Source organism: Alosa pseudoharengus, unplaced genomic scaffold (assembly GCF_046254945.1).
Source record: "Alosa pseudoharengus isolate Yale_2024_CS ecotype anadromous, Long Island Sound unplaced genomic scaffold, YU_APseudo_1.1 YU_APseudo_1.1_scf_12, whole genome shotgun sequence".
NCBI classification, from domain to species: domain Eukaryota; kingdom Metazoa; phylum Chordata; class Actinopteri; order Clupeiformes; family Clupeidae; genus Alosa; species Alosa pseudoharengus.
In genome coordinates this window covers 26,496,891-26,516,647 of record NW_027468587.1, presented here as the reverse complement: position 1 = coordinate 26,516,647, position 19,757 = coordinate 26,496,891, and the positions used below count along the sequence as shown (strand labels likewise).

General features: G+C 43.3%; 1 protein-coding gene and 18 non-coding genes across 19 annotated transcripts in view; 10 read left to right on the top strand and 9 right to left on the bottom strand.

Annotated features, from left to right (window-relative positions):
* The first annotated feature begins 93 nt into the window (after positions 1 to 93).
* On the top strand, positions 94 to 165 carry trnae-cuc (transfer RNA glutamic acid (anticodon CUC)). Its single transcript has one exon. It is a non-coding gene; the product is annotated as a tRNA-Glu (tRNA).
* A 60-nt stretch (positions 166 to 225) lies between these two features.
* Positions 226 to 312, bottom strand: trnay-gua (transfer RNA tyrosine (anticodon GUA)). Its single transcript is given in 2 exon segments — positions 226 to 261; positions 276 to 312. It is a non-coding gene; the product is annotated as a tRNA-Tyr (tRNA).
* Positions 313 to 794: 482 nt separating this feature from the next.
* Positions 795 to 866, top strand: trnae-cuc (transfer RNA glutamic acid (anticodon CUC)). Its single transcript has one exon. It is a non-coding gene; the product is annotated as a tRNA-Glu (tRNA).
* Positions 867 to 926: 60 nt separating this feature from the next.
* Positions 927 to 1,013, bottom strand: trnay-gua (transfer RNA tyrosine (anticodon GUA)). The gene is given in 2 exon segments: positions 927 to 962; positions 977 to 1,013. It is a non-coding gene; the product is annotated as a tRNA-Tyr (tRNA).
* A 483-nt stretch (positions 1,014 to 1,496) lies between these two features.
* trnae-cuc (transfer RNA glutamic acid (anticodon CUC)) lies at positions 1,497 to 1,568 on the top strand. The gene has a single exon. It is a non-coding gene; the product is annotated as a tRNA-Glu (tRNA).
* Positions 1,569 to 1,628: 60 nt separating this feature from the next.
* On the bottom strand, positions 1,629 to 1,715 carry trnay-gua (transfer RNA tyrosine (anticodon GUA)). The gene is given in 2 exon segments: positions 1,629 to 1,664; positions 1,679 to 1,715. It is a non-coding gene; the product is annotated as a tRNA-Tyr (tRNA).
* A 483-nt stretch (positions 1,716 to 2,198) lies between these two features.
* Positions 2,199 to 2,270, top strand: trnae-cuc (transfer RNA glutamic acid (anticodon CUC)). Its single transcript has one exon. It is a non-coding gene; the product is annotated as a tRNA-Glu (tRNA).
* Positions 2,271 to 2,330: 60 nt separating this feature from the next.
* trnay-gua (transfer RNA tyrosine (anticodon GUA)) lies at positions 2,331 to 2,417 on the bottom strand. Its single transcript is given in 2 exon segments — positions 2,331 to 2,366; positions 2,381 to 2,417. It is a non-coding gene; the product is annotated as a tRNA-Tyr (tRNA).
* A 482-nt stretch (positions 2,418 to 2,899) lies between these two features.
* Positions 2,900 to 2,971, top strand: trnae-cuc (transfer RNA glutamic acid (anticodon CUC)). Its single transcript has one exon. It is a non-coding gene; the product is annotated as a tRNA-Glu (tRNA).
* A 60-nt stretch (positions 2,972 to 3,031) lies between these two features.
* On the bottom strand, positions 3,032 to 3,118 carry trnay-gua (transfer RNA tyrosine (anticodon GUA)). Its single transcript is given in 2 exon segments — positions 3,032 to 3,067; positions 3,082 to 3,118. It is a non-coding gene; the product is annotated as a tRNA-Tyr (tRNA).
* A 482-nt stretch (positions 3,119 to 3,600) lies between these two features.
* trnae-cuc (transfer RNA glutamic acid (anticodon CUC)) lies at positions 3,601 to 3,672 on the top strand. Its single transcript has one exon. It is a non-coding gene; the product is annotated as a tRNA-Glu (tRNA).
* A 60-nt stretch (positions 3,673 to 3,732) lies between these two features.
* trnay-gua (transfer RNA tyrosine (anticodon GUA)) lies at positions 3,733 to 3,819 on the bottom strand. The gene is given in 2 exon segments: positions 3,733 to 3,768; positions 3,783 to 3,819. It is a non-coding gene; the product is annotated as a tRNA-Tyr (tRNA).
* Positions 3,820 to 4,301: 482 nt separating this feature from the next.
* Positions 4,302 to 4,373, top strand: trnae-cuc (transfer RNA glutamic acid (anticodon CUC)). Its single transcript has one exon. It is a non-coding gene; the product is annotated as a tRNA-Glu (tRNA).
* Positions 4,374 to 4,433: 60 nt separating this feature from the next.
* trnay-gua (transfer RNA tyrosine (anticodon GUA)) lies at positions 4,434 to 4,520 on the bottom strand. The gene is given in 2 exon segments: positions 4,434 to 4,469; positions 4,484 to 4,520. It is a non-coding gene; the product is annotated as a tRNA-Tyr (tRNA).
* A 483-nt stretch (positions 4,521 to 5,003) lies between these two features.
* trnae-cuc (transfer RNA glutamic acid (anticodon CUC)) lies at positions 5,004 to 5,075 on the top strand. The gene has a single exon. It is a non-coding gene; the product is annotated as a tRNA-Glu (tRNA).
* A 60-nt stretch (positions 5,076 to 5,135) lies between these two features.
* trnay-gua (transfer RNA tyrosine (anticodon GUA)) lies at positions 5,136 to 5,222 on the bottom strand. The gene is given in 2 exon segments: positions 5,136 to 5,171; positions 5,186 to 5,222. It is a non-coding gene; the product is annotated as a tRNA-Tyr (tRNA).
* Positions 5,223 to 5,704: 482 nt separating this feature from the next.
* Positions 5,705 to 5,776, top strand: trnae-cuc (transfer RNA glutamic acid (anticodon CUC)). The gene has a single exon. It is a non-coding gene; the product is annotated as a tRNA-Glu (tRNA).
* Positions 5,777 to 7,041: 1,265 nt separating this feature from the next.
* trnar-acg (transfer RNA arginine (anticodon ACG)) lies at positions 7,042 to 7,114 on the bottom strand. The gene has a single exon. It is a non-coding gene; the product is annotated as a tRNA-Arg (tRNA).
* Positions 7,115 to 7,280: 166 nt separating this feature from the next.
* The window catches only part of sacm1lb (SAC1 like phosphatidylinositide phosphatase b), a 41,494-nt gene continuing 29,017 nt past the window's right edge, over positions 7,281 to 19,757 (top strand). Inside the window, exons 1-3 of the mRNA XM_076280600.1 lie at positions 7,281 to 7,383; positions 8,314 to 8,411; positions 12,661 to 12,735. Coding sequence (XP_076136715.1) covers positions 7,355 to 7,383; positions 8,314 to 8,411; positions 12,661 to 12,735 — 202 coding nt within the window. The 5' untranslated portion in view covers positions 7,281 to 7,354. The remainder of the gene's footprint in view (positions 7,384 to 8,313; positions 8,412 to 12,660; positions 12,736 to 19,757) is intronic.

The window sequence follows — 19,757 nt, the reverse complement described above, 5'->3', positions numbered from 1 at the left end:
ATAAACCGTTTTTGCAGCGAAGCCATCTCCCGCAGTCTGCCCCGCAGAGAGCAAGACGTCACGTCCACTCGTGCCAAAGGCAGACAGCATGTCTCCCTGGTGGTCTAGTGGTTAGGATTCGGCGCTCTCACCGCCGCGGCCCGGGTTCGATTCCCGGTCAGGGAATGCGGCTTTTGCCAGGCCTTGGGCTTGTCGCAGACAAAGAGATCACCAAAAAGCATCGCTTCCTTCGAGCCGGAGTCGAACCAGCGACCTAAGGATGGCCGGTTGTTCACCTACAGTCCTCCGCTCTACCAACTGAGCTATCGAAGGACCTGGCGCTGTTGTGGGACACGAAACCAGATGGACACCAGAGCCCTATGGAAAAGACCCTAAAAACACTGCAAAAAAATGAAATCTAACCAAGTGTCGTTGATCTTATATGAAGATCAACAAATCGATTTGGTAATGTTTTTTAGTATAAAGAGACTTAACTAGCCCTCTCTGAAAAGATCCTTTTGAATGAATTTAATAAGAGATTTGCTCATTTTAAGGAGTCTCATCAAAGCAAATTTGCTCAATGCGCTGGAGACGTCTTGAATGAAGCCAAATGATTTGATGAGAAAGCACTAGGTAAGTGTCTTTATACTGAAAACAGTACCAAGTAGATTTTTTTTTTTATTTTGATATAAGATTAACGACACTCGGCTAGATTTGATTGGATAAACCGTTTTTGCAGCGAAGCCATCTCCCGCAGTCTGCCCCGCAGAGAGCAAGACGTCACGTCAACTCGTGCCAAAGGCAGACAGCATGTCTCCCTGGTGGTCTAGTGGTTAGGATTCGGCGCTCTCACCGCCGCGGCCCGGGTTCGATTCCCGGTCAGGGAATGCGGCTTTTGCCAGGCCTTGGGCTTGTCGCAGACAAAGAGATCACCAAAAAGCATCGCTTCCTTCGAGCCGGAGTCGAACCAGCGACCTAAGGATGGCCGGTTGTTCACCTACAGTCCTCCGCTCTACCAACTGAGCTATCGAAGGACCTGGCGCTGTTGTGGGACACGAAACCAGATGGACACCAGAGCCCTATGGAAAAGACCCTAAAAACACTGCAAAAAAATGAAATCTAACCAAGTGTCGTTGATCTTATATGAAGATCAACAAATCGATTTGGTAATGTTTTTTAGTATAAAGAGACTTAACTAGCCCTCTCTGAAAAGATCCTTTTGACTGAATTTAATAAGAGATTTGCTTATTTTAAGGAGTCTCATCAAAGCAAATTTGCTCAATGCGCTGGAGACGTCTTGAATGAAGCCAAATGATTTGATGAGAAAGCACTAGGTAAGTGTCTTTATACTGAAAACAGTACCAAGTAGATTTTTTTTTTTTATTTTGATATAAGATTAACGACACTCGGCTAGATTTGATTGGATAAACCGTTTTTGCAGCGAAGCCATCTCCCGCAGTCTGCCCCGCAGAGAGCAAGACGTCACGTCCACTCGTGCCAAAGGCAGACAGCATGTCTCCCTGGTGGTCTAGTGGTTAGGATTCGGCGCTCTCACCGCCGCGGCCCGGGTTCGATTCCCGGTCAGGGAATGCGGCTTTTGCCAGGCCTTGGGCTTGTCGCAGACAAAGAGATCACCAAAAAGCATCGCTTCCTTCGAGCCGGAGTCGAACCAGCGACCTAAGGATGGCCGGTTGTTCACCTACAGTCCTCCGCTCTACCAACTGAGCTATCGAAGGACCTGGCGCTGTTGTGGGACACGAAACCAGATGGACACCAGAGCCCTATGGAAAAGACCCTAAAAACACTGCAAAAAAATGAAATCTAACCAAGTGTCGTTGATCTTATATGAAGATCAACAAATCGATTTGGTAATGTTTTTTAGTATAAAGAGACTTAACTAGCCCTCTCTGAAAAGATCCTTTTGACTGAATTTAATAAGAGATTTGCTTATTTTAAGGAGTCTCATCAAAGCAAATTTGCTCAATGCGCTGGAGACGTCTTGAATGAAGCCAAATGATTTGATGAGAAAGCACTAGGTAAGTGTCTTTATACTGAAAACAGTACCAAGTAGATTTTTTTTTTTTATTTTGATATAAGATTAACGACACTCGGCTAGATTTGATTGGATAAACCGTTTTTGCAGCGAAGCCATCTCCCGCAGTCTGCCCCGCAGAGAGCAAGACGTCACGTCCACTCGTGCCAAAGGCAGACAGCATGTCTCCCTGGTGGTCTAGTGGTTAGGATTCGGCGCTCTCACCGCCGCGGCCCGGGTTCGATTCCCGGTCAGGGAATGCGGCTTTTGCCAGGCCTTGGGCTTGTCGCAGACAAAGAGATCACCAAAAAGCATCGCTTCCTTCGAGCCGGAGTCGAACCAGCGACCTAAGGATGGCCGGTTGTTCACCTACAGTCCTCCGCTCTACCAACTGAGCTATCGAAGGACCTGGCGCTGTTGTGGGACACGAAACCAGATGGACACCAGAGCCCTATGGAAAAGACCCTAAAAACACTGCAAAAAAATGAAATCTAACCAAGTGTCGTTGATCTTATATGAAGATCAACAAATCGATTTGGTAATGTTTTTTAGTATAAAGAGACTTAACTAGCCCTCTCTGAAAAGATCCTTTTGAATGAATTTAATAAGAGATTTGCTCATTTTAAGGAGTCTCATCAAAGCAAATTTGCTCAATGCGCTGGAGACGTCTTGAATGAAGCCAAATGATTTGATGAGAAAGCACTAGGTAAGTGTCTTTATACTGAAAACAGTACCAAGTAGATTTTTTTTTTTATTTTGATATAAGATTAACGACACTCGGCTAGATTTGATTGGATAAACCGTTTTTGCAGCGAAGCCATCTCCCGCAGTCTGCCCCGCAGAGAGCAAGACGTCACGTCAACTCGTGCCAAAGGCAGACAGCATGTCTCCCTGGTGGTCTAGTGGTTAGGATTCGGCGCTCTCACCGCCGCGGCCCGGGTTCGATTCCCGGTCAGGGAATGCGGCTTTTGCCAGGCCTTGGGCTTGTCGCTGACAAAGAGATCACCAAAAAGCATCGCTTCCTTCGAGCCGTAGTCGAACCAGCGACCTAAGGATGGCCGGTTGTTCACCTACAGTCCTCCGCTCTACCAACTGAGCTATCGAAGGACCTGGCGCTGTTGTGGGACACGAAACCAGATGGACACCAGAGCCCTATGGAAAAGACCCTAAAAACACTGCAAAAAAATGAAATCTAACCAAGTGTCGTTGATCTTATATGAAGATCAACAAATCGATTTGGTAATGTTTTTTAGTATAAAGAGACTTAACTAGCCCTCTCTGAAAAGATCCTTTTGACTGAATTTAATAAGAGATTTGCTTATTTTAAGGAGTCTCATCAAAGCAAATTTGCTCAATGCGCTGGAGACGTCTTGAATGAAGCCAAATGATTTGATGAGAAAGCACTAGGTAAGTGTCTTTATACTGAAAACAGTACCAAGTAGATTTTTTTTTTAATTTTGATATAAGATTAACGACACTCGGCTAGATTTGATTGGATAAACCGTTTTTGCAGCGAAGCCATCTCCCGCAGTCTGCCCCGCAGAGAGCAAGACGTCACGTCAACTCGTGCCAAAGGCAGACAGCATGTCTCCCTGGTGGTCTAGTGGTTAGGATTCGGCGCTCTCACCGCCGCGGCCCGGGTTCGATTCCCGGTCAGGGAATGCGGCTTTTGCCAGGCCTTGGGCTTGTCGCTGACAAAGAGATCACCAAAAAGCATCGCTTCCTTCGAGCCGGAGTCGAACCAGCGACCTAAGGATGGCCGGTTGTTCACCTACAGTCCTCCGCTCTACCAACTGAGCTATCGAAGGACCTGGCGCTGTTGTGGGACACGAAACCAGATGGACACCAGAGCCCTATGGAAAAGACCCTAAAAACACTGCAAAAAAATGAAATCTAACCAAGTGTCGTTGATCTTATATGAAGATCAACAAATCGATTTGGTAATGTTTTTTAGTATAAAGAGACTTAACTAGCCCTCTCTGAAAAGATCCTTTTGACTGAATTTAATAAGAGATTTGCTTATTTTAAGGAGTCTCATCAAAGCAAATTTGCTCAATGCGCTGGAGACGTCTTGAATGAAGCCAAATGATTTGATGAGAAAGCACTAGGTAAGTGTCTTTATACTGAAAACAGTACCAAGTAGATTTTTTTTTTTATTTTGATATAAGATTAACGACACTCGGCTAGATTTGATTGGATAAACCGTTTTTGCAGCGAAGCCATCTCCCGCAGTCTGCCCCGCAGAGAGCAAGACGTCACGTCCACTCGTGCCAAAGGCAGACAGCATGTCTCCCTGGTGGTCTAGTGGTTAGGATTCGGCGCTCTCACCGCCGCGGCCCGGGTTCGATTCCCGGTCAGGGAATGCGGCTTTTGCCAGGCCTTGGGCTTGTCGCAGACAAAGAGATCACCAAAAAGCATCGCTTCCTTCGAGCCGGAGTCGAACCAGCGACCTAAGGATGGCCGGTTGTTCACCTACAGTCCTCCGCTCTACCAACTGAGCTATCGAAGGACCTGGCACTGTTGTGGGACACGAAACCAGATGGACACCAGAGCCCTATGGAAAAGACCCTAAAAACTCTGCAAAAAAATGAAATCTAACCAAGTGTCGTTGATCTTATATGAAGATCAACAAATCGATTTGGTAATGTTTTTTAGTATAAAGAGACTTAACTAGCCCTCTCTGAAAAGATCCTTTTGACTGAATTTAATAAGAGATTTGCTTATTTTAAGGAGTCTCATCAAAGCAAATTTGCTCAATGCGCTGGAGACGTCTTGAATGAAGCCAAATGATTTGATGAGAAAGCACTAGGTAAGTGTCTTTATACTGAAAACAGTACCAAGTAGATTTTTTTTTTTTATTTTGATATAAGATTAACGACACTCGGCTAGATTTGATTGGATAAACCGTTTTTGCAGCGAAGCCATCTCTCGCAGTCTGCCCCGCAGAGAGCAAGACGTCACGTCCACTCGTGCCAAAGGCAGACAGCATGTCTCCCTGGTGGTCTAGTGGTTAGGATTCGGCGCTCTCACCGCCGCGGCCCGGGTTCGATTCCCGGTCAGGGAATGCGGCTTTTGCCAGGCCTTGGTCTTGTCGCAGACAAAGAGATCACCAAAAAGCATCGCTTCCTTCGAGCCGGAGTCGAACCAGCGACCTAAGGATGGCCGGTTGTTCACCTACAGTCCTCCGCTCTACCAACTGAGCTATCGAAGGACCTGGCGCTGTTGTGGGACACGAAACCAGATGGACACCAGAGCCCTATGGAAAAGACCCTAAAAACACTGCAAAAAAATGAAATCTAACCAAGTGTCGTTGATCTTATATGAAGATCAACAAATCGATTTGGTAATGTTTTTTAGTATAAAGAGACTTAACTAGCCCTCTCTGAAAAGATCCTTTTGACTGAATTTAATAAGAGATTTGCTTATTTTAAGGAGTCTCATCAAAGCAAATTTGCTCAATGCGCTGGAGACGTCTTGAATGAAGCCAAATGATTTGATGAGAAAGCACTAGGTAAGTGTCTTTATACTGAAAACAGTACCAAGTAGATTTTTTTTTTTATTTTGATATAAGATTAACGACACTCGGCTAGATTTGATTGGATAAACCGTTTTTGCAGCGAAGCCATCTCCCGCAGTCTGCCCCGCAGAGAGCAAGACGTCACGTCCACTCGTGCCAAAGGCAGACAGCATGTCTCCCTGGTGGTCTAGTGGTTAGGATTCGGCGCTCTCACCGCCGCGGCCCGGGTTCGATTCCCGGTCAGGGAATGTGGCTTTTGCCAGGCCTTTTGCCACGCTTCTGACATGGGTGTCAAAACAGGCTAAAGACCCTATCGCACAGCATATTAGACAGAACACATTGACTCAAAACATATGCAAAACATAGGCCTACACAACGCAATATTCATAGGCTAGCCTACATTAAATTGATCCTCATATCACAAATATAGCCTACAACAAATGCTAACATCATAAACACACAGTGTAGCCTTTAACCTACACTTTCAAAAAGAAGTGAAAGAGCGCTCTGAGGAGGCCACTGAAACAGGCACGCAAAGACACAGATGAATAAGTTCATCTACCTCGCTGAAGAGAGCTCTTGTTTGTGGATGGAGCTTACTCAATATCCATGCCACCTTTCACTGTGGTGCACCGAGACTCCCCGATAACACTATGCATAATTTTAAGCTGAAGATTGAGGTAATATTCAGCTACTTAATATGGCATATTGTCGTACCATAAAGCTAGCGTCATAGGATATCTCCCTCAGGTTTGTTTTGTTAATTTGTTTAGTTTTTGTTTAGATCTCCCAGGTCTAATGTAAATTTTTTTAGTGCATAATAGAATAATAGACAGGGGGACGGAGAGCTTCTTTTTTTTCTGATCGTGAGTTTTATGACACATAAATACGCGTGCTTTCCTGCACCCCCACTCCCCACGGCTATGCCAAAAAGCATCGCTTCCTTCAAGCCAGAGCCGAACCAGTGACCTATAAGGATGGCCGGCTGTTCACCTATAGTCCTCAAATGAGCTATCAAATATTCTGGGACACGAGAGGGCAGGGCAGACGGACTAACGAGGGTAGTTTTATTAATTTGCTAGCGATAAGACAAGCAGGTGCATGTTAATTACACATCCTATTGAAAAAAACACCACTATAATAATTGAGGCTGTTGTTGAAGCGTCATCGTAAGCAGCAGCCCTCGTGTTCAGCCGTCCTTGTATGAAGACGTACACAGGTTAAGATGAGGAAGTTTACCTGTGCAAGTTCACTTACAAAGGTCACCAGTCCAATTGCCTATACCTTCCACACACACTAAAAGAATTGCTGCTGTTCAATACCTGTTACCTTTGGTCCACACTGAAAACATCAGTATGGGGAAAAGCAGACAAATCTGGCTAACATTCAGTTACCAACACACACTTCACCCACTCAAGCCTCCTTCTCCATTGGCTTATGGAACTTCCAACCCACAGGATTTCACACACCTGTCGTTGTTAGGATGTAGCATGCAGTATCTGTCAAAAAGCAACGAGCCAGCCAGGAGTCGAACCTAGAATCTTCTGATCCGTAGTCAGACGCGTTATCCATTGCGCCACTGGCCCGCGTCGTCATGAATTATTGACAGTCTTTTTTAGCCAATCACTTTTCACTCTATTAATCAGCTGTCCAATCGTTTCAGGGTGCATTTCATGGCGTTTGTCTGGAGTACGTTAATTTACCGTAACACAAGGAATACATGTGACGTTTGGAGAAGTTAAGCACGTTTATTACGATACTTCAAAAGTCTCTCTCCCTCTTACATGTGACACGTCACTGGGGGTGCTCTTAGTGCTGATGTTAAGATGGCGACTGCCTACGAGAGCTTCAATTTGTAAGTATTCAGCGGGTTATCGTACTGTTAATTGATGTGTTAGTTATCTGGTCGCACGTGAGAGTTATAGAACTTACGTCTTTTATATAGATTATACTCTTGTAATGTTTTGGATAAGAGAATAGTTAGTCGTGAAGGCATTGCACATTAGCATTGTGCTCTTCTAATGCTGTCATTCAGTACTTGCCAGCTTGCTATCATGTTGCGAAGAGCTAATGCTAGCTAGATAGCTAATGTTAGAAGAAACTCGTTGCGAAACCATTTCCAATAGGGAATTCTGCTAAAGGTCATATAAGCTGGCCGATGTGTTTATAGTCAATATACTTAGTAGAGTTGACTGAAATAATCGTTCATGTGTTTGAAGTTCAACATTGTACAGTAGCTAAGTTATGGCTAGTTAGCTCGCCAGTTAGCCAGGTAACTGGTGAGCCAACGTTATATCTTAACGTTACAGCACATTCACTGCTCCGGGGTAATGACGACTACGTTGTGTTAACGTCCGTTAAATGGCTTTACGTTAATGCCATAGCTCAATTTTTGAAAACCATAATGTTAGATCAGACACCTTTCCATAGAGAGTGGGTTCACCTTAAGTAACGTTAACCAATGTAATGTGTAAATCACGTAGGCGTGTGTGTGTGTGAGAGAGAGAACATCTGGCTGTAAAGTCCTCCTTTAGAGTTTAGAAAGGTCTCAAATCTCAGGTCTCCCTTCAGACGATGGAAAATGTAACGAAATTAACAGTTTAACATGCAAATACTACACAATTGCATTCACCTGCCAGTATGTCTCATTCATATCTAGAGCAAAATATAATGTAACGTTATTTAGTTATGAATGTGGCCTATTACATTTTAGTGTAATTTTCCCCCATGAATCATATTTTAGAACTGTCCTAACTGTTTACAATTTTATGGTTTGTCTCGTTAGGCATACAACCCCTGAGAGATTCTTTATTGAGGCTTGTGATGATGGGGCAAATGATGTCCTTGCCATCGACAGGGTGTCAACAGAGATGACACTCACTGGTATGTATCTTGCCAGGTGGATGTCATTATTTCAGGAAGATAACTTAAGTATAGTCTAGTTGACAGAAAGGTGAACCCGGAAATGTTGAGTACACCAAAGTTTTATGATAGAAATATATAGTATTGGTCCCCAGCATGCAGAAACTGCCGGATGCTAATTTGCATATGTTGGGCAATTTGTGTAATATTGATCATATTATAGGAGCTGCTTGGCCAAAATTGACAATGTTAGTATGTTTTTAGGGGTTACTGGAGATCCATATCTGACATTTTCAAGACTCAAAATCACTATTTAAACATGGTTTGGTCACGTTCTTACTCTCATTAAGCTGATTTTGCTGAGTTTTTGGGGGCGATTTAGACAGATTTTTGGAGGATAAAAATGTTCAGTGTTCAGGAATAATTTCAAGTTATTTCTGAATTCCACAATCATTTTGGAAATAGCTATTCACTGGCCCTCTGCTGTGACTCACAATTGAGTAACAAAAGGAAGAACTAGCCTCTACTACTCCTCCTGTCCTCATCCGTTGTCCTGTTGCCATCTTCTCCAGACTCTTCATCCCTGTCCTTCTGCTCTTTTAGCTGTGTATATATATATATATATATATATATATATATATATATATATATATATATATATATATATATTGCAACATGTAACATCACTGCCTTTGCAGAAACAATAATTAGTACAGGCCAGGCCTGCAGCTGCACAGCTGCACTTTCCAGATACACGTACACAGTTTTAACCCAGCTTTGCAGTTACTGCTGATAACATCTAACAAATCAGCAGGAGCAACAGGACTTGAATCGAGGGTGGGCGAGTTCCTCTCCTTTCTTCATAACTGTCTTCTAACTCCATCCAAATGCGGTGATATCCACAGCCGGTGGATCAGGGCGGTCTGCTGCTTTCCAAAGCAGCACCTGTAGATGGGCACGTTTTCCATGGAGGAGTAAGTTGCGTTCTGTAGGAGACAGTGTCTTCAGTGCTGGAGGAGCCGGGAGTGGGAGGCCTCACCGCCAGGGATGGATTACTGCACGGGCCTACCGGGGTCAGGGGGCCCTGAAGCCCAAGCCTTTGCATAAAATCATTGCCTCAATATCAACACATCAGGATGTATGGTGTATGAATCTGATTGAATTTAGTCCATCCCCAAAATGCACCAGTATACAGGAAATCACATCAAACAAATTAAAACATTTCTGAGGAAGGACCCCCAAACCCCCCTTCCACATGCGACAATTAGTGGGGAGCCCTTAATACATCTGGGCCCAGGGGCCCGAAAGTTCATAATCCGTCCATGCTCACCGCTAGGTGGAGGCCCAAGCAAAAGGATCCGAAGAGGGCCCTAGTAAGGGGTACTAAGAAGCCGACCTGGGCGCTGACTTCACCGTGAGAAGTCCTTGAGCCCCTGGCCCCGCCAGGCAGCTTTAGGCTGGAGTTGGCGGTGGCCCTGTCTGCGGAGCAGAGCAGAGGTGGAGCGGCAAGGAGGTGGTGCCTTGAGGATGGACGGTTGGCGGAGCCGTTTGAGGCACGACGGTTGGGCAGCTCCGGCGGAAGGGCCCTCTGAAAAACGGAACTCTAAGCCTTTGGGTGCGTGCGGGAGGCCTGTTCTTGTTGGCCTGTTCGCCGGCGCTCTTTAGAAAAATAAGGGGAAAAAAAGTTTGTTGTGTGAAATCCGATGGCACGAGCCAGAGAGAAGGTCTAGGCCGTGGCGCAACCGTGGCGGAGTGGAGCGGCCGGGAGCAGCGGAGGACCGCTTTGCGATGAGGCAGCAGAGGAGGGACGCCAACGTCGGTAGCTGTAGCCCGATTGCGCAGCGTGGTCCGGCTACGATGGAGCTGGAGTCTGGTGCCTCGACTGGCGACACGACGGAGCAGAGCATTGGAGGTGTGGTGCCAGTTGTGGTGTTCAGTGGTGGGGAGTCTCTGCCAGTGGAGGCTAGGCTACTTTCGCAGTGTGCACCACCACAACGTTCCTCCAACACCTGGCGGGAGGTGTTGGAGGAACGTTGTGGTGGTGACACTGCGAAAGTGCGACCTGAGGGCGTTCTCTGAAGGGAGCTGGGGACGAGCGGAGACAGGCCAGGTGACTGCCAGCACTACCCGCATTGGGCTGCTGGTGGTTGTGGTTCCCCTGGGTGAGTAGGGCTCTAGCGGTGTGTGCACCCCACCTGCTGTGTGGCAGTGCCAGAGACTTTGCTGGACGGCAATGGCTTGTTGGGGGAGCTGTGAAACGTCAGCGCGCTGGACTGTGCTTGAGATTCCCACAATGTTTCGCGCTGGGGATTCTGGGAGAACTTTGGGGTTGTTATTATGTGTGCTTGTGCCTGTATGGTGCGGCTGCGTCCAACCCTATGTGTGTAAGGTGCGAGTGTTCTTGACTTCCCTGGCGTGTGCTATGTTCTGTGCCGATGTCCCTGCTCCCGACCTTTAATAAAGCTTTTGATTAGACAATGCTGTCTCATCAATCATTACACTATTAAATCTGCTTAGCATCATTAGCATGCTGCACATATTTGCACATATTCAAAACTCTTGCAATCAAGTTGAGTGATCATCTCAATACCAATGTTTCCCAAAAGGGCTTGTCCCTACGAGAAGAGTATTACCTTAAACACACATGAGGAAACTTAACAGTCCAATCAGTAGACTATGATAAGCTAGCCAACTATGCTTCTTTGTGTACAATATTTCCAGGCTTCAACCAGACAGCTGAATGTGGTAGAGTTGTAATAGAAATAGTAGGCCTAAGCTATAGGCTAATCTGCATAAAGTGTGCTGTCATAAATATCAGACATTCAGTATTCTCTCTTTTAATATCAGGATATAAAATAATACAGATGTATTATATTGTAATCCTCTGGTGTTCTAAGGAAGGCTATTGAAATGTCTAGCCCGACCCCTCCAAAAAAATCGAGGTTCGGATCAAACCGTGGGTCAAAAATCGCGATATGACTCGAATTGGTAGGTTGGTGTATCGTTACAGCCCTACTGTATATCGCTACAGCCCTATCCTCCAAAAATCTGTCTAAATTGGAAACAAAAAACAGCTTAATGAGAGTAAAAACGTGACCAAACCAAGTTAAAATAGTGATTTTGAATCTTGAAAATGTCAGATATGGACTCAGCATCTCCAGTAATCCCTAAAAACATACTAACATTGTCCATTTTGGTCAAGCAGCTCTTATAATATGATCAATATAGGTGATTATGCTAATTTATGCTAATTAGCTCAATTACACAAATTGCCCAACATATGCAAATTAGCATCCGGCAGTTTCTGCATGCTGGGAACCCATACTATATATTTCCATCATAAAACTTTGGTGTACTCAACATTTCCGGGTCCACAATGGGGCTCTATGGGCTGTCCACCGGACTAGTAAGAGAGTACTGTGTTATGATTTAGTCTCTATGTGGGAGTTGACAGCTTGAATTGTTTTTACTCTAAAGGTAACAGGAGATTGTTTTTCTTTTCTTTATGTGATGTGTTAATCACAAAATTTCTTCTCTAGCAATTTGACAACAGCTAGATGTGAAGTAGTAGAAGTGGCTGCGCGGTGTGCATCTGCTTCCTTATTTGGGTTTTGGGTTGCCAGGTTTTATGACAAAGGTTTCCATTGAGGCCCCAGCTGTGGCGCAACTGGCTGGGGCACCTGCACCGTACGCCGGCGACCCGGGTTCGATTCCCGCCCCGTGGTCCTTTCCGGATCCCACCCCGACTCTCTCTCCCACTCACTTGTCACTCTCCACTGTCCTATCATTAAAGGCATAAAAAGCCCAAAAAATATACTTTAAAAAAAAAAAAAAAAAAAAAGGTTTCCATTGAAAGTAAGTGATCTGGCAACCTGGGAAATGTCAGACTAACAGAAAAAATGAATGGATCAGTGATCTTAAAATTAGGTTTGATGGTCATGCAAATTACGGGAGTTTTCCGGGAGAAATAACAAAAACAGAGTATTGGCAGTTATGGTTTAAATTAGGCATTTTGTGAACGATCCCACACCTGACATTTGTTTTAGTTGTTGCATACCCAAAAATGTGTCATGCTGTATTGTCGTTACAAAACTAATATGATCCTGTTTAATAGGTTACCTTTCATCCACTTTTTCTGGATGCATGTTGTTGCTACAGCTTCTTGTCATGCTTTCATCTCTGTGGTGTACCTCAAAGGAACTTTTTCCGGTATTCTTTTCCATTGATGACAGTGACATTTTCTGTTTTTGCTTGGTTTTTTATCTTACAGTGAGGAAGGATATCCCTCCGTCAGCAGTGACACGGCCAGTATGTGGCATCATGGGAACGATCAGATTAGTGGCAGGTATGTCCTCAGTTCTACTATGAATCCTTGAATGCAGTCCAACTGTGGCCAAAGATTGGTGCTAGCTGGAATTGTTTGGTAAATGTACACTGTTTAAGTTTTATGTGTATTTATTAGCAAAAATTGAATATAGTATTCATAAATGTGTTGACTCTATCAAAGTATTTTCATAAGCGTTGAATGAGCCTGTTAGGTTGGACGGCAGTGGAGGCAGAAAGGATGGTAGCAGACCAGGGGCCTCATTTATAAAGCGTTCTTACGCACAGATTTGATCTTAGACCGTGCGTACGCTCAAATTCATGCCAACGCTCAGATTTATAAAAACTGTCTTTGACGTGGAAAAGTGCTTATCTCCACGTCAGGTTCAAACTTGACGTACGACTATTTCCTTGTGGTAATGCCGGGGTACTGCAAGTAATCTGAGGTCTCAGTGCGATCAAAATTCATGTCTTTCTTTGCCATATGCATGATCAATATCAGAAGATTTTTAAAGACATTTTTGGACGCAGCTTAATGTTTCATGGTTTAGCATAAAACTGCTAATGAGAACTATAGCCCACTTAAGAAAGTGAAAAAACGTATAGCTTACTTATTTCATAATATCTAAAAAAACACCAAGACCTACGATAGAATGATTGAAACATTACAGGTGATCTAGTATATTTAGTGTTCTCACCAATCTAATATTGACCACAATATGTCCAATTGCCCTCGTTTAGGAGAGGAAAAGTACATTTGTGCCAGGGATGTAGTGGTAAAATAAGAGGTGGGTGAACTATGAATTCTGCAATCTCGGTGAGGTGGACTGCGCCATGCGGTATCGGATTTTTTAAAAAGGCATTCAGAACATGTTTGATAATGGTGGAGGATATTGTACAGTATTGGGAATATAGGATAGTATTGGATAATACAGTTTTGAATGTTAAAAGTGAATAAACTCTTTTGAGAGGTGGATAAACTCTAATAAGAGGTGGGTAGGCCTAAACTCTATTTCTGAAATGTCAGAGGTGGATAAACTGCGTTTACTCGCGTTTAGCCTGCACTACATCCTAATTTGCGCTCATAGGCCTATTCCCAGCTTCCTAACAGAAAGGTAATATTTGAATGTAAGCTATACAATGTAGGCTATAGATATTTTATATCATATATACAGTGGGTCCCTGTTAAGTTTGGACGGGTTCCTTCAGGAATCACGATCCCCATTTTCTCGGCAGAAATGGCACAAACTGCAGTTGACACAAACAACCACAAGGTGTCACTTGGGTGCCACTACTATTTTTGATGCGACTGACTTACTGCTTCCATGACGCAGCGGGGGCAGGGGAACTTAAATTGATCACGGTAGTTTAAGCTTACACTTCACAAAACATTCTAATATGAAAATGTAGATGCAATTGTTGTAAAATGGTGCAGCTCCTTTAAGAAAGCACCGTGTGCAGGGATGGAGAGAGAGAAAGCGAGAGGGGATATGTGTGTTAGAACTTAGCGTGTGGAAAAAGTACGTGCTGTTGAGACTGGAGAGAGTCATATTCAAAATAATGCCAAAAAAAGCAATTATCCTCATTCATTGCAACCAAAGCATGCCTGCTTGCCGACGTTCTAACGAAAAATATATCAAAGCACCTTTTGCGTTTGAATGTAGCACGAAAAAATTTTTAAACAGCTGGACAAATGATTTAGCTAATTGATTATATAACCTGTACACCAGCAATTGTTGAACATTTACCTGTACAAGTACATTGACAGTAGCCCAGCCTAACAGCATGTTGTAGGCCTACTGTAGAAATTTCACTTAAATTGCAACCGCAACATGCCTGCTTGCCAACGTTCAAACGACAACGAAAAAGATAATAAAACAACAAGAGGGTTGAGTCTGAATGACACTGAGTTTTTAGACACTGAGTTTTTGTAGTTAAGAAATATTTTCGTATAAAAAAATTGTCATTCTTCAATCTCCTTCACTGACGCCTATGGAAAAGGCTTAACGTCCCAAAACAACGATCAATGATCATCAAATTTCTCTCTCATATTGCTCCTCATAACCATCTATAAAAAAGTGTTTTTTCTTTTCTTTTTGAGCACATCCGAATCCCAGGACATAACGCACTGGACCTATAATAGGCTCGAGATATAATTCCAAAGGGGGCAGATAGGGGCCACTTCACTTAAAACTTTAAAAGATGAAGCTTTCCGAACTTTGAAATTGCGATCAGTGACTGGCATCGGGTGAACGAAGCTTTTCGAAGTTGAACAGGCTATTAAAAACTATTTGCGCACCTCCATGTCACAGGAGAGACTAGGCTCTCCCTTCTATGAAAAAGAGGCTACCTGCAAACTGGCCTATGATTTCATTGCTGAGTTTGCGGCAAAGCAAGAAAATGTTTTTTTTTCCTGAGTCAGGATATGGCGAGTCAGTGTCATTTATTTGTCCAATGTTAGCCTATAGATACAGACCAGTACATCTTATCAATAGTTTGAATGTCGTGTGTGTTTCTGCTCATTGACAAATACCGTTCAGCACAATGATTCATGCCCAATTAATTCCCCCTGTTAAAGTGTTCGCCTTTGTTAAGCGTTCATCTTCCGATAGTTCGTCAAAGTGACGCTTCACTCTCCGTGCTCTAACATTTTCAAATGTACTCTGAACCCCCATTTATTTGCGAGTGTCTGCGCTGTAGCCTTGGCCTGGTCAAAGGCACGCAGGTAGTCAGAAAGGACCGGTAAAGAATTTTCCAGCAATTGCATTGCGGGGGTAGCGACGGAGGTCACAGGCCCTGGTGCGACTGCACTTGCTGCACCAACTATATTTACGCCACTGCGTGGAGCGCTAATGTGTCTACTGTAAATCATTCATGTGTGAAAGTCATTAGGCTGGAAGCGCTAATGTGTCTAAGCTCATTAGTCTACTTTCAATAGGCCTACTGTACAGCCTGAGAGGGGGAACATAGCCTACTGTAGAGTAAACAATCAGTTTACTTAGTTACATTTGTTTAGTTAAATCCAGTTTTCTACTCTATCTCCATGATATGCTTAGCCTATAGAAAGACTAAGTCGGGAAAGTGCTTCGGAGAAAACGTATATTGAAACAGTCTACATTCAACATTCTACAGTCTAAATTAAAAGCACGTTGAATCCCTGGGAAGATCTGCGTGTTGTGCGGAGGAATTCGTTGATCTTATTGATGCAGTCCTTCAGTTCACGCTTTCAACCGATCATTCTCGGCGTCTCTCTCGGCTACTCGAGCTTTCTCCCCTCCCCCACCCCCTTCTTTCACAAGCAGTGCAGCTTTCTGAAGCGGTGCCTTTTGAAGCTAATGTAACAAATACCACCAATATTGTTGTGTGGCAATAAAAGTATCCAGGGTTTGCGCAAGTAGCCTAAATATATAAATAAATTAAGGATATACAATCCTTAATGTGAAAAAGCTTAACGTAGCTTAATGTCCCAAACAACAAGTCGTTTTATGCGCTCATTATAAAGAAAGTTTAACGTGTCCCAAAACAGCTGTCAATTAATCACCAAACGTCAAGAGGGTTGAGTCTGAATGACACCGAGTTTTAGACACTGAGTTTTTGAAGTTAAGAAATATTTTCGTAATAAAAATGGTCATTTAACCAATAAAGGCTGAAAACATGTAGCCTACAGTAGGCTACATGCAACCCAGCAGAAGACTATTATAGGCTATTGGCAAATCATTGAGCATCATTCACACATTGTATTCTGCACAGTTTCTACACGTGGAGCGCTAATATGTCTAGGCATACTGTAAATCATTCAAAATGTGTTTAAGTCATTAGGCTGGAAGAGTGTCTATTGTCAGTGACTAATGCGAGAAGCGGGTTCTGTGTTGTAGGCTATGCATTTTTCCGACACTTGGCTGCAAGCTCCCCTCCCCACCCCCTTCTTTCACAAGCAGTGCCTTTTGAAGCTAATGTAACAAATACCACCAATATTGTTGTTTGGCAATAAAAGTCTATCCAGGGTTTGCGCAAGTAGCCTAGCCTAAATAGGCCTATATAAATAAATTAAGGACATACAATCCTTAAAGCTTAACGTAGCCTAGATTAATGTCCCAAAACAAGTCGTTTTATGCGATCATTATACATGGATTTCTATGAAACGTCACGAAAACATGCATGCGCAACCAAGAGGCAGAAAGCACCATAGAACAGCATAGAGCAATGCAAAAGAGCAAAAGAATAAAATGAGTTTTTGTGCTGACAACTGCACCAATTCGAAATCACGATGGTTAGGCCTATAGAATGTTAAATATGTTCAATATCCCTAACGGAATGCATGTCTTCGCCATAAATGACAAAATACGATGTTATGTTATTAATGCAAATGAACGGCACACTTTGAAATATAGTCGGAAATGAGATGTTATTATCATTGAGACAACAGGGGTATACAATAAAATCCGATTGTAGCTTACAGCAGCCGACTATTTAGGTTAAGTTTATAACGTTGTGGACGGCCACCAAGCGTCTTCTGCCCCACGGCTGCGGCACAGTCTTGAGTGACCGGATTCGTTTTCCTTTGTCATATGAATGCTGTCATTTTGTTAACATTACTGTTAAGGAGATGCTGTAGGCAAAGGCTATATTTCAACCTCGTTAGTGTCAGAACTATTCACAAGGTTTCTGGGCAGCATTTTTATGTTCTGTTAGCAAGCGAACTTCTCATGACTACCGACAAAGTAGCCTATACTGCCAGCTGACGAAGCTCTCATTTTAAAACATTACTGAGAGACAGACACTGTACAATCAAGAAATCTTGCCACTGAATCCAAAACAATGTTTAACATTATGTACAAGGCTAGGCTACAGTGGACTAGCATGTTGCAGGGGCTGCTAAAAACACAGAGAAACGCACTGAAAACTCGGCCAATCACAGCCCTTGCTGTCGAATGTGCCGTATGGTTCGACCGTGAAACGCTACAGCGGACTATGCTGCCCCCAAGCGGCTGCAGTTGTACTTACATTTCACCATTCACCATGATCGTGAATGAAGTGTCAATTTTTAACGGGGACCCTCTGTAGCCTACACAACCAAGGGACGGAAGTTATCCTCTGAAAGCAGGGCATCTTCATATTTAGTGTTGCGTTGGAGTTGCGTAAAGAGGTGCAGAGCCATTTTTTTGAATGGCAGTGCCCAAGATCAGATGACAATACGTGAGTTGAATAATGTAGGCTAAAATATAAAGGAACTAGGCTACTTTTTCAGCAAAAACATAGCCTAGCCTAAAAGAAACGTTAAGCCTGCATGACATATCACGCTTATAATTTAGTCCTCTGTTTTGTAGGCTAAATCAGCATATTACCCTGGGTCAGATTGGAAACGTAGCCTACTGTACCCTAACGTACATGATTATGCTGTAGGCCTAGAGGTCTTTCCTTCATAAGCTAGGCCTACCCATTTTTTTTTCCTACAAAGTAGGCCTAAACATACTAAATGTTGATTATTCACATTACTGCAAGCAAAAGGAATGAAAGCTAGCAGAGGACAATTGACATGGATGCATACGATCTCTTTCCAGAAAGCTTTGCTGGAAAAAACATAATTAGTTAAGCTATTCAAACTGACGCATATAGGCTAGTTAACATCAGATGGCATAGGCTAGGCCTATACAATGTTTTCAGTATATAATTTGACATAGTCTACAGCTTTTAGGCCATTGATTTCATTAAAACATATGCTAATGATATTGATGAGGGGGTGTTTACAAGGCGGAGACCTAAAACCATCCGGCTGCGCACAGGTTGACGTTCATTTGTGATTTATAATGGACACATCTGGAAGGGTGGCGTACGCACGTTTTTTTACATACATACTCAATACAAGTTCCATACTGCCCCTATAAATAGGACAAAACCCCACCCCTAGGCTATACCAACACATAATTCAATCAATTAACAATGTAACACATGAGAAGTGACAAAAATATACAAAATACATTGCAACACATTCCCCAGTGACATAAGCTTTAAATGCATAAAGAAAATTTACTACTTAATAGCATTCCCGTAGCACATTATTTCCCCCCTGTGGCTCTCTTATGCAATGGTAGCCAACCGTACCCCACTACCTGAAATAGGGGCGCAGTTGCACCACTTCCTGTTTGCCAGTGGGACAGTGTGAACCCCTTCTACAGGTTGGCTACCTTTCTATCGAAATTATTGTCCACCACATACATTCCACCAATACAATAAACACATACTTTTAGATGTAGCATGTTATGCGTGTCGTGATGTTAAATACACTGTTATGTTGCCGGTAGGCCTTTCCCGACAAACATTAACAAACATCTTAGCGAACAAACGACAAACAGCACAACTACGCACAGAACAAACAACATATCAACTCAGACAGCTTATTCCATATCATGTTGTAATTTTGCCGGCATATGTGTGGAACAATGATGAATGAAAGTTGTGAATGTTGCGGGTTACGTTTGTCAGTTTATTGATGTGCATGCGTAACGTTCGTGATATCAAAGGTGTCCACCGGCATGGACTCGCGCCGTGACAGAGCCCTTTATATCTATATTAGACTACTGCAATGCACTTTTTACCGGTCTCCCCAAAAAACTTATAAATAAATTGGAACTCCTACAGAACTCTGCTGCTAGACTTTTAACTAAGACCAAGAAGAGAGAGCACATCACCCCTGTGTTAGCTGAACTGCACTGGCTCCCTGTTTCCTGTAAAATTGATTTTAAGATTATGTTAATTACTTACAAAGCTCTGGCATATCTTATCAACCGCAAAGGAAACTTAGATCTTCCAATGCTAGTCTTTTATTTGTACCCAAAGTGCTTCACAAAAAAAGTGGAGAAGCTGCTTTTATCCGTTATGCCGAAAAGCTATGGAACACATTGCCTCTGTACATCAAACAGACGAGTTCAGTGAATATCTTTAAAAAAAGACCTGAAAACATACCTGTACATGAGAGCCTTTAGTTAACTCATTTTTATCTTAGACTGCTTTTTCAGATTATTCTACATTCGACTGCTGCCATTA